General features: G+C 39.3%; 1 protein-coding gene across 3 annotated transcripts in view; it reads right to left on the bottom strand.

The window, feature by feature from the left end:
- Positions 1 to 1,172: 1,172 nt before the first annotated feature.
- LOC100660062 (zinc finger protein 420) overlaps positions 1,173 to 12,444 on the bottom strand; it is a 41,119-nt gene continuing 29,847 nt past the window's right edge. For 2 of the 3 annotated variants that reach the window (XM_064293227.1, XM_064293226.1), the window contains exon 4: positions 1,175 to 7,809. In XM_064293227.1, coding sequence (XP_064149297.1) covers positions 5,879 to 7,809 — 1,931 coding nt within the window. In that variant the 3' untranslated portion in view covers positions 1,175 to 5,878. Of the gene's footprint in view, positions 7,810 to 12,444 lie in introns of all 3 variants that reach the window. The other variant, XM_064293228.1, reaches the window with a different exon arrangement.

The following is a 12,444-nucleotide window of genomic DNA, read 5'->3' as shown; positions in this document are numbered from 1 at the left end:
ATATGAAAGTTCTGTGACGACACTATTTAGTCCCTCTTTTTTGTTTTAATGTCATCATTTACATATTGACATCCCTGTTGCCCTATTTTCTGTGTTTTAGCTTTGACTTATTTTTGTGACTTCCCTATCTGGGTTGATATCTGGTTGTTCTGTCCTGTGTTCTAGTCTTAGGTCATTATCTGATATTGTTGGTTCTCTAGCTGGAGGACTCCCTTTAATATTTCTTGTAATTTTGGTTTGGTTTTTACAAATTTTCTTAACTTCTGTTTATCTGGAAATGCCCAAATTTTGCCTTCATATTTGAGAGGCAGTTTTCCTGGATATTTTATTCTTGGCTAGTGATGTTTTTCTTTCAAGGCTTTATGTGCGTCATTCCATTGTTTTCTTGCCTGCGTGGTTTCTGCTGAGTAGTCAGAGCTTAGTCTTATTGACTCTCCTTTGTAGGTGACTTTTCATTTATCCTTAGTGGCTCTTAAAGCTCTCTATCTTTGGTTTTGGCAAGTTTGATTGTAATATGCCTTGGTGACTTTCTTTTGGGATCTAACCTGTGTGGGGTTCAAATAACTTCTTGGATAGATATCTTCTTGTCTTCCACGATGTCAGGGAAGTTTTCTGCCAGCAAATCTTCAACAATTTTCTCTGTATTTTCTGTTACCCCGCACCCCTGTTCTGGTACTCCAGTCACTTGTAGGTTATTTCTCTTGATAGTGTCCCACGTAGTTCTTAGGGTTTCTTCATTTTTTAAAATTCCTTTATCTGATTTTTCCTCAAATAAGTTGGTGTCAAGTGCTTTATCTTCAATCTCACTAATTCTGACTTCCATTGCCTCAGTTCTGCTCCTTTGACTTTGTTGAATTGTCTAATTCTGAAATTTTATTGTTACTGTTTTGGATTTCTATTTGCTGTCTCCCTGTGGATTCTAGCAGCCTGTTCGCTTTCCTAAATTCTTCTATTGCTTTGTGTGTTCTTTGGCTTGGTCTGAGTTTTGCTTGATCTCCTTCCTTACCTCTTGAAGTGCTCTGTATATTAATCTTTTGAATTCTACCTCTGGTAATTCCAAGCCTTTCTCTTCCTATGGAAGGTTTCACGATACTTTGTTTTGGTCTCTTCTTGGAGCCATCGTGATCAGCCTCTTTATGTGATTTGATATTGACTGTTGTCTCTGAGCCATCAATAAGTTATTATATTTATTTATTGTATGTTTGCTGATTCTGTCCTAGCTTTTTTGTTTTAATATGCCCAAATAGGCCAGGTGTGTGAGCTGCTTTGATTATTGGTGTCTTTGAAGCTGTCACCAGGTATTTAGAGCTGGACTGTAAGCCCAGGAGTCTGTTTACTTTTCTTGTGTGGATTAAGCTCAGGTGTCCAGATAGTTGGTCACCAAGTGTGTGGTGCAGGCTTTGACCCACAGTCCTAGGTGTGCATGGCTACATAGGGGTGATTCAAACAGGCACAGGCATCTGGCTGCAGTAGGGGGCTATGTGCTTAGCAAGGTAGGGGCCTGATGGCTGCCCTTGAGTGCCTAGATAGAAGGCATGTCCCTGTCACCTCGAGCATGTAGGTGGGTAGGTTTTGCAGCCAGACTTTGGGCACAAATGCTGTTGGTCGTAAGGACTGGGAGGCTCCACTTATTCTTGGATCCCTATCGTAGGTGGCTAGGTGGAATGGGTGAATCTGCCAGTACTCAGGCCCCTAATGTGGGTGGGTGAGGACTACGTTTAATGGGCAGGATGCTGTCAAATGTCACGAATCTGCTACTCCCACTTGGTTGTTGCAGTTAAAAATAGGCTTCATGTATACTCCTTGTTGTACTATGCTAATGAGGGCCTACACTGTTGAATCGGCCCACACAGGTCTAGGCAGGGGTGACGGGCATTCCAAGTTCATGGACCCCTTATGCCTGTGCTTAGGCAAAAGAGCAGTGCCCGCCCTTAGTTCCCAGCTTAGGGGATGTGGCAATTTTTTTAAAGCCACGAGACCAGTTTGGGTGTGGTTAGTCCCGAGCACCTAACTTAGGGGAGTTGGTGGGGTTTTTTTTGTTGTTTGTTTTTTCCCTAAATCCCCGAGACTGGTTTTGGCATGATACGTCTTATTTCTGGATTAGGGAGCTTTGCAATTGTTGAATACTGCCAGACTGGTATCAGAGCAGAGCAGGGAAGGGTGTGGGGGAGGGAAAAAGAGGCACTTCTGTGCTACGAAAGCCCCAGAGGGGGGAGGGGTTGTTTTGTTCCTGTGAGGCAGGTTAGACGCCTGCACTTAACTTTCACAGATCCAGCACTGCTTCCCCCTGGCTCCAGAGGCCTTCCAGTTGCTCAAGACAAAAAACCGTTGAGACAGTCACTTTGGACTGTCTCTCTTACATCTGACATCTAACTCATAAGCAAATCTTGCTTGCTCCATAACATTTAACATGTCTTAGAATCTGAACACCTCTCACCATACTCATTGCTACCATCCTGATTCTGAGCCACCATCATCTTTCATGAATTACTACTTAGCCTCCTGCTGTTATCCCCTTATGGTTTTTGTTTCTACAACAGCCACAAAGCATAAGTCAGATCAAGTTCTCTGCTCAAAACTCTGCAATGGCTATCTATTCCCCTCACAATAAAATCCAAAGTACTTGCAAGGGCCTACAACGGCTTACAAGATATGGCCCCCTGTTAGCTCTCTGACCTCCTCTCCTTGCACAGAGCTCCAACTACGAGGGCAAGTCAATGTGTTGTCACAAAATCATAGAAACCTTTATTAAACAAAAATATCAAAATGTGAAGCTATTGTTTCTTGACATATCCTCCATCTAGGTCTATACGCTTCTGAAGGTCATGTTTCCATTTCTCTAGCCCTTCCCTGAAGAATTCTGCACTCCTTGATTTACAACACATCACAATGGCAGATTTGGCATCCTCGAGGGACTCAAATTGTGTTCCTTTTAAATGTTCTTTCAGTTTTGGGAACAAAAAGTTTGAAGTGGCAAGATGAAGGCTGTAGGGTGGTTGGGGTAAGGTCTCCCATTGAAATTCTCATAGGACACCCCTTGCTACCCTAGAAGAATGAGCAGATTCATGGTCGTGATAGAAAAAAATTTCTTGGTGCAACTTTCCTGGACTTTTTCTCAGCAATGCAGTTTTCAATTTTCTTGAAACTTCTTCATAAGCCTCACCATCATCCTGTGTCCTTCAAGAAAATCTATTAAGATTACCCCTTTGGGACCCCCAAAAACAGTCACCATAACCTTCTGAGTGGTCTTCCCTCACTTGGCTCATCTTTGAAGTCTTCCCTAAATTCTTTAAAATGTTTGATGCATCTAAAAACTGTTGTTTTATGTGGGGCAGCATTCAGATAAACTTGTTGCAAAGCTTCAGTGATTTGGGAAGATGTCCAATTGAGTTTTGTTAAAAATTTGGTATTAGCCCTGACCGCAAAATCATTTTTTTTCCATGTCACAAAAAGTATCCCTTTTTTTTGAAGGCACCGTAATGAAACTAAGACAAGTGTATTACTGAGAGCGCTTGTCTGCAGCCATCCACTGATCACAGAGACATCTTAAACACAGTTTGTTTGGAATAAACCCGTGCATATATGAATTGGAACCCTAGTAGTGGTATTTTTTGACTCACCCTCATAGCTTCACTAATGTTCCTCAGATATACCAGCATATTCCCATCTCAGAGCCTTTGATCATTTTCCCGACTGGAATGCTCTTCCCTTAGAAAATCACTAACTCTCTCACCCCTTCAAATCTATGATTAAGTTTTTCCTTCTCAGTGATGTCTGTTAGCAAGATAAACTGTCATGTCCCTCTCAATTCATCTTGAATGACTTTTTCCCTTAAAACTCTGTGTTCTAACATACTCTACAATTTATTTACTATTATTCTATCTCCTCCTGCTAGAATCGTTCATGGACATATTCAAACACCTAGGATAGTACCTGGAAGATATTAAGTACTCAATAGATTTGGCTAATTTGGGACCAATAGGCTTGAGTGGGGAAAGTATATTTAATAACCTCATCTTTGCTAGCAGTCACTGCCTTTGTGCAGATGAGCAATGGTCTCATTTCTTATTCAGGCTGCCACTTTAAATCACTATAAATAGCTTCAGTTAATGGAAAGAAAATCAGTTTGGCCGAACCCCACATGGTTCAAAATTATGAAATTCACAGTCAACCTGGATTGCACACCTACAGGCAGAGATAGCATCTGTTAACAAAGTGATAGCTTTCAATCTCTGCTAGTTGCCAGACTAGCTCTACACTGAATTTATCTATTTCATAGGACATTTCTGAAAGCAGCAAGACACATCCAATACACATCAACATTCTGAACCACCCTGTATCATTTCCCCTAACATTACACCCTCAGCTTGACACAAGGACTGACTTGTAAGACAGAATGGGAGGCAGCCTGACCAACTGTCCTGCCTCTAAAAACAAGTATCTTTAGTTTCCTAGCCTTATTCCCCATGATCTTAAGCCAAAGCCACATTTGAAATTTTCACCCACAGCACCCCACTTCAGTTACAAAAACTTTTCAACCAGCTACAAAATTTTACATCCTTAAAAATTTTGTTTTAGTGTCAATAAATGAGAACTATAACAGCATCAACAAATAAGTTTATTTTTAAAATTTTATATAAAGACATACAAGAGACAGGCAGATCAGAGTTGGAGTGTCTGTTCCACCAAATCAGCAGGGTTGCCAACTCCTGTATTTCTGCTCCACCATCCTTAACACCCAACATTCATTCTCAAAGTCCTCATAAGACTGCTAGATCTCCAGCTTAGATATCCACATTACAGAGATTTCCTAAATATCCTACTGACACAAGTACTTGTTCTATTTTGTTGACCTGCCAGGGAGGCTGGGATAATTTCTCAGCTCAGAATTCTGTTACTAAAGAAGGAAAAATAGATATGGGGTAGGGAAATAGTAGTCTAACACAGGCTTTCATTATTTTTCATTTCAAAACCATCTGCCATTTTAGTTTTTATTTTCATATTAATTCAAAAGATATACAGTCAAGTTTTTTAAATTTCCTAGTGGAAAGATTTATTTTGGCTTTCAGTTTTTTTTTTTTTTCATTTCTAAATAATATTCTTGAACTGTGGCTAGAGATGATGGAAAATATGAGTTTTTGGACTTTGTTATAAATCATTCCACGCCTCTCCCAAATTCTCTCACAGCTGTGTTAACAATTCGCTGATTAAATCCACAGGGTTCCTTCGTAGTATGAATTTCCTCTTATAAAATATTGGATGAGATCTGAATAAAAGCTTTCTCACACTTGTTACAGCATACAGTCCCCTCCCCTCCACAAATAATCTGGTACAAGTGTTAGTGAAAGATTTCTTAATATTCATTACACTCATAGTGTCCCCCTCTCATGCAAATTCTATAAAACAACATTAACGATAATGATACCTAACATTTGTGATATACTATGTTTAAGGCACTGTTCTAAGAGCTTTGCATGTAATAACTCATTTAATACTTCTAATAAACATAAGTAAGGTCTTAGGACTGCCTTACAAATGATTAAACCAAATCAGAGGTTAATTATCATGATGTCACAGAGGAAATCAACTAGTAGAACCAGGATGATGTTGAAAAAGACATACAGTATGGCTCAAAGCTTTCCTACATTTACTACGTTATCAGAATTATTCACTATTAGAATCCTCTAAAGTTTAGTAGGTCTTCTGTAATGATAGAAGGTTTTTCTACATGGATTACATTATCTTTCCTCCATATAAAATCTCTGACGCTGAGCTGTGTAAAGCAAATGCACTCCCGTACTCACATTTGTAAGAATTCTTTAATAATAATAGGTGAGTGACCAGAAAAGGTTCTCTACATTAACCACAAACATACAATTCATATATAAACTTGAGAGGCACGATTAAAGTTCATCTCACATTCCTTATACTCAAAAGATTTCTCACTGATATGAATTTTCCGATGTTGGGTTAGTTGTGAGCCACGAGTAAAGGCTTTCCCACATTCTTTGCATTGATATAGTTTCTCACCAGTATGAATTCTCTGATGTCGAGAAAGATGTGAGCTCTGAGTAAAGGCCTTTCTACATTCATTGCACTCGTAGGGCTTTTCACCAGTATGAATTCTCTGATGTAGAGTAAGTTGAGAGCCATGACTAAAGGCCTTTCCACACTCTTTGCATTCATAGGGTTTTTCTCCAGTGTGAATTCGCTGATGTTGAGTAAGTTGTGAGCCACGAATAAAGGCCTTCCCACATTCCTTACATTGATATGGTTTCTCACCAGTATGGATTCTCTGATGTTGTATAAGCAGTAAGCCACGAGCAAAGGCCTTCCCACATTCATTACATACATAAGGTTTCTCGCCAGTATGAAGTCTCTGATGTTGAGAGAGATGTGAACTCTGAGTAAAGGCCATTCTACATTCTTTACACTCATAGGGCTTCTCACCAGTATGAATTCTCTGATGTTGAGTAAGCTGTGAGCCACGAATAAAAGACTTCCCACATTCCTTGCATTCATACGGTTTCTCACCAGTATGGATTCTCTCATGTTGAGTAAGTTCTGAACCACGACTAAAGGTCTTTCCACATTCTTTACATTCATAGGGTTTTTCACCAGTATGAATCCTCTGATGTCGAGTAAGAAGTGAGCCACGATTAAAGGCCTTTCCACATTCCTTACATTGATAAGGTTTCTCACCCGTATGAATTCTTTGATGCTGAGTAAGCTGTGAGCCATGACTAAAGGTTTTTCCACATTCCTTACATTCATAGGGCTTCTCATTGGTATGAATTCTCAGGTGTTGAGTAAGTTGTGAACCACGGATAAAGGCCTTCCCACATTCTTCACATTTATAGGGTTTTTCACCAGTATGAATCCTCTGATGTTGCATAAGTAATGAACCCCGAATAAAGGCCTTTCCACATTCATTACATTCATATGGTTTTTCCCCATTATGAATTTTCTGATGTTGGGAAAGCTGTGAGCCACAAATAAAAGCTTTCCCACATTCCTTGCATTGATAGGGTTTCTCACCGGTATGAATTCTCTTATGTAGAATAAGTTGTGAAAGCTGAGTAAAGACCTTTCTACATTCTTTACATTCATAGAGTTTTTCACCAGTATGAAGTCTCTGGTGCAGAGTAAGTTGTGAGTTCTGAGTAAAGGCCTTCCCACATTCTTTACATTCATAAGGTTTCTCACCAGTATGGACTTTTTGATGTCGAGTGAGTTGTGAGCTACGAATAAAGGCTTTCCCACATTCTTCACATTTATATGGTTTCTCACCAGTATGAATTCTATGATGTAAAATAAGTTGTGAACTCTGAGTAAAGGCCCTCCCACATTCCTTGCATGCATAGGGTTTCTCACCAGTATGAAGTCTCTGATGAAGACTGAGCTGTGAATCACGACTAAAGGCCTTCCCACATTGCTTACATTCATAGGGTTTTTCACCAGTATGAATACTCTGATGTTGAGTAAGGTGTGAAGCTCGTCTAAAGGCCTTCCCACATTCCTTACATTTATAGGGTTTCTCAGTAGGATGACATCTTGGGTGTTGAGATAAATAAGTATGCTGGTTGAAAATGGACATTTTTTCATATGTGATCATCCCTTCCTTGAAATATTCCTCTTGGTTTTCTTGCTGTCCCTTCAATGTGCCTTTAACTTCCAAATAATCTCTGGAACTGGACACCTCAAGATCACAGCTTTCAAGCCTGGCAGTCATTTCCCATTGAGATAATTCTGTTTCATAGATATCTTTTTTTGGAGGTAAGTCCTTTCTTGCACACCTTGAAGGGAATTCTGAAAGATAAGAGAAAATCGAACACTTTTGTTGTCATTTCAGTTGAAACAGAACTTGTCGAATAGAAAATAGAGATAACAGGAAAATAATACCCATAATACGTAAATGCTTTACATCAGTGTTTTCAAATATTGTTTAATACGGCCCATATTTTTGCATTACAGCCCATGACATATAGTTTCATAAAATATCAACCCTGTTTTCAATTCTATACTTATTCTAGTCTATTTCTCTCTTTTACACACAAAGATGGTCAAACCCACACAACTGCTTTCATGGTCTGGTAATGCGTTGCTACCTAGAGTTTGAAAAATACTAGCTTAGAATGATCTCATATATTAACATGTAAAAAGGGCACATGAGACATCAGAGAATTGTGAAAGTGCATCTGAGACGTTAAGGGAAGCTTGTTAAGATTAAGGATGCCCATATACCACCCAGATTAACTGTACGTGAATCTAGTGATGAATTAGGAAAAGATCATGGAGATCTCTAGTTTTAATATATTCTACCAACTGATTCTGATTCAGATATAGAGCAAGATTTGCTATCTCTACTTAAAACTTTTAAAATAGTTTCCAAATTACACTTAGAATAAAAACCAAACTCTTTTCCATGACTTCGACAAAGTCCTCCATCATCTCTCTGCTCCCTGCTTATGTATCTGATTTCCCCCATGAGGCATTCTTGGCTTTGCTCACTATTTACAAAACATACAGCTTCCCTTCATCTCCGGAAAAGTCATAAGGCCTTTTCCAAATTAAGCCTAGACAGACACTGTTTCGTATCTTTGAACTGCACTGTACGAGACTATGCAAACTGGCTCTTTCTTATCCTTCAGGTCTCAATTTAAAAGTCAGTTCCTGGAATATGAAACATCCACTCCTGGTAACAGAAGACTATGTAATTAATACCAACTTTCCTGATAAGAACAATTACAAAAAATGGATAAAATCTAAAAAGCACATGACTAAAGGCACTGGAAGTTAATATTGCAAAAAAGAGTTGGTTGGTCACAAGTTGAAAAATATAAAAACTCAGGGAGATAAGCCCAGCATTTGGGGCCACGTTTACCCTTAGGAAAGTCTTTCAATTTTAGAAAAGGCAATTGAGAGGTGGAGAAACTAAGCAGCATTTATGGACTGTTTCATGGGGCTTGAGTAACAATAATTGGAGAACAAGGCCCATCATAAACTCTCCATACTTTGAGTTTAGAACCCTAAGTGCAACAGTGAGGAGTAAGGGAGAAAAAGTAGAGCAGCTTGGACAGGGCATGAAACTCATCTTTGAATCATCTCAAACCCATTAATTTCTATTAAGGCTATTCCAGACTGCTTGCCATAAGCAAATTTACATCTTCATTGGAGATGTGTAACATCATCCTAGGCTTGAGACTGTTTTTGTAAATTTTCTTTACAATGTCTAGCATTCAATAAAAAATAACCAGGTAAATGAAGGTACAAGACAACGTAAGTGAAAAACGAGAAAAAAAAAAAGACCTCTAAGGGCTCAAGCCATGTATCCACCACCACAGGAATGATGCAGAACAGTTCTGTCACTCCTAAAATACTCTTGTACTGCCCTTTGTATTCAATCTCTCCTTTCACACTAGGGGTAGACCCTTGGAATCTGTCATTTATCATCTGCTTACAGATGGAAACAAAAGGACATCCACACTAAATCTAAGATAAAAATGGGAAAAGTGATCATATATACCTCTTGTTATGGATGAAGCTGTGTTCCCCTCCCCCGCCAAAAAAAATGATACACTGAAGTCCTAACTCCTGTACCTATAAATGTGACCCTGTTTGGAAATAGGGTATTTGAAGATATGATCATTTAGGTTAAATGAGGCCATATTAGAGTAGGGTGGGTCCTAATCTATATGACTGCTGTCCTTATAAGAAAAGAGAAGATACACAGAGACAGGGAGGCAGAGGAAGGATGCCACATTACGCTGCAGCTGCCAGAGAGGGACTGTTGGAAGTCACCAGAAGCTAGGAGAGGCATGGAACAGTTTCTGTCTCAGAGCTCTCAGAAGGAATCAACACCGCCAATACTCTGATTTGGATTTCTATTCTCCAGAAATGTGAGACAATAAATGTCTGCTCTTTAAAGCCATCCACTTTGTGGTATTTTGTCACGGCAGCCCTAGGAAACTAATAAAAACAATCCAATTGCCTTGCCTCTTGCATAATGCTTCCTATGTACCAGCCATGGTCATCTTCTTTAGCTCTTCCTACCCTTTTTAACCAAGATATTAAGTTGTTTCTGTTTACTTATCTTACTTAATAGTCTGTTTTGTTCCTTCACATTCTGCCTCACATCCCTTCCCTGACCTTCTATTCAGGGCCAAATCTGTTTGTTCATTCCAGAAGGATATCTTTATCATCTCCCAGGCACTGCAACAGGTGTAAAACATGATGGAACATTTCTGTAATCCTACAGAATGTTGGGGACATTGGAGAAAAAAAGGTGATTATCTAATATAGGGGAAGGAGTCTGGAGTGACAAAGTGCCATGGATTCTACAAAAAACAAACAAAAAAAACACGCCCCCTAAGATACATCTGTTGGTCTCATCACATTCAGAGCAAAGGAGAATGAAGATAACCAAAGACACAAGGAAAATATTAGTCCAAAGGACTAATGAACCACAACCTCCACCAACCTTCGGTCAGAAGAACTAGACAGTGCCCAGCTACCACCACTGGCTGCTCTGACAGAGATCGCAATAGAGGGTCCCAGAAAGAGGAGGAGAAAAATGTAGAACAAAATTCAAATTCACAAAAAAGGACCAGACTTACTGATCTGGCAGAGGCTAGAGGAAGCCCTGAGACTACAGCCCCGGACATCCTGCTAATTCAGAACTGAAGCCACTCCTGAAGTCTACCTTTCAGCCAAAGATTAGACAGGCCTATAAAACAAACAATAACACGCATGAGGGACTTGTTTCTTAGTTCAAGCAAGTATATGAGACCAAATGGCCAACACTTGCCAAAAAAGCAAAGATGGGAAGGCAGGAAGGGACAGGAAAACTGGACAAATGGACATGGAGAGCCCAGGGTGCAAAGGGGGAGAGTGCTGACACATTGCACGGATTGCAACTAATATCACAAAACAATTTGTGTATAAAATTTTTGAATGAAAAACTAATTTGCACTGTAAACTCACCTAAAACACAACAAAATTTTTAAAAATTAAAAAAATATGCTAGGTATAGGCTTGTTTGATGTAAAGAATAAACTGATGTCAATGCAAGTCAAGAAACAGAACGTGAAAAGTCTCATACACTGCTGGGGGGAATGCAAAGTGACATAACCACTGTGAAAACAGTCTGGTAGTTAATTAAACTTGCACTTAGCACATGATCCAGCAACCATACTCCTAGGTATTTACACTTGCGTTCAGACAAAAATCTGCACAATAAAATTTACAGCAGCTTTATTCATAATTGCCCCAAACTGAAACTGAGATGCCCTTCAATGAGTGAATCAATCAGCAAGGCTCGGTACATCCATACAGTGGATTACTATTCAGAGTAAACAGGAACAGACTATTGATTTCTGCAACAAGATGGGTAAATATTAAATGTATTTTGCTAAATGAAAAAATCCAGACCCAAAAGATTACGTATCTTGATTCAATTCATTTGACATTCTGGAAAAGGCAAAATTATAGAAACGGACAATAGGTCGGTATTTTCTATAGAGAGAGAATGGGGGAGGGCCTGATAACAAAGGGACAGCATGAGGGAATGTGAAGGGCAAAAGAATTGTGTTGTATTATAACTTAGGTAGTGGATACACGTGTTACGTACATGGTGCATCAGATTTGCTGAAAAATACCAAGAAAAGCTGGACAACATGTGACAAACATCCTTTTAGAAGTATGGCCAAGCTTAAAAGAAAGGAAAGCATATCCAGAGGGACCACAATGAAGCGGGAACCAGAAACTAGGTAAGTAAACACTCTGAAGTCATAGCTATCCTTGGGACATTTACTGACTTCAATTGCCTAAACGGTCCAACAAAATTCAGGAGACAAGGCCTTGGGGCCACAAAGGTTAGGGATTGGAAATGGACCTCTTCTCAAAATTGGAACCATCATACGCTTACAGTTCAGAGAGAGGAAATAAAAATCCATCAAACCTCAATGGAAAATGACAAGCAATGCCTTGATCTTGGCATTTTAAGAAATCTGACTTATTCTGAAAAGAGAAGTCCTTGTATGGTTGTAATAAGCAACACGACAAGATCTGACTTTGTTTTAAAATGAATCATTCTGATTGTTTTATTAAAAAACAATAGCTAATAGGAGGGAAAGTACAGAATGGGGGTAACTACAGAAGTTAGGAAGTTATAGTGATAATCCACCTGGTTCGGACCAGATGACTGTGAAGACCGGTGGAAGAGGTGAGATGTCACTGCATTCTGGATACATTCTGAAGGTATGCTGAAAAGGATTTGCTGATGGACTGTACATACAGTATGAGAGAAAGAGAGAAAAAGGTATGAATCTATATGTTTTGCCTCAGCACCTGGAAGAACAGAAGTGCCACTTACTGAGAAGAATACTGTGGTAGGAGCAGGTTTGGAAGAAAATAGAAAGAGTTTGGTTTTGAACTTTTGGATGT

Source organism: Loxodonta africana, chromosome 11, assembly GCF_030014295.1.
Source record: "Loxodonta africana isolate mLoxAfr1 chromosome 11, mLoxAfr1.hap2, whole genome shotgun sequence".
NCBI lineage: Eukaryota > Metazoa > Chordata > Mammalia > Proboscidea > Elephantidae > Loxodonta > Loxodonta africana.
Note: the sequence above shows the minus strand (reverse complement) of the source record. Positions and strands in the feature narration are given on the sequence as shown.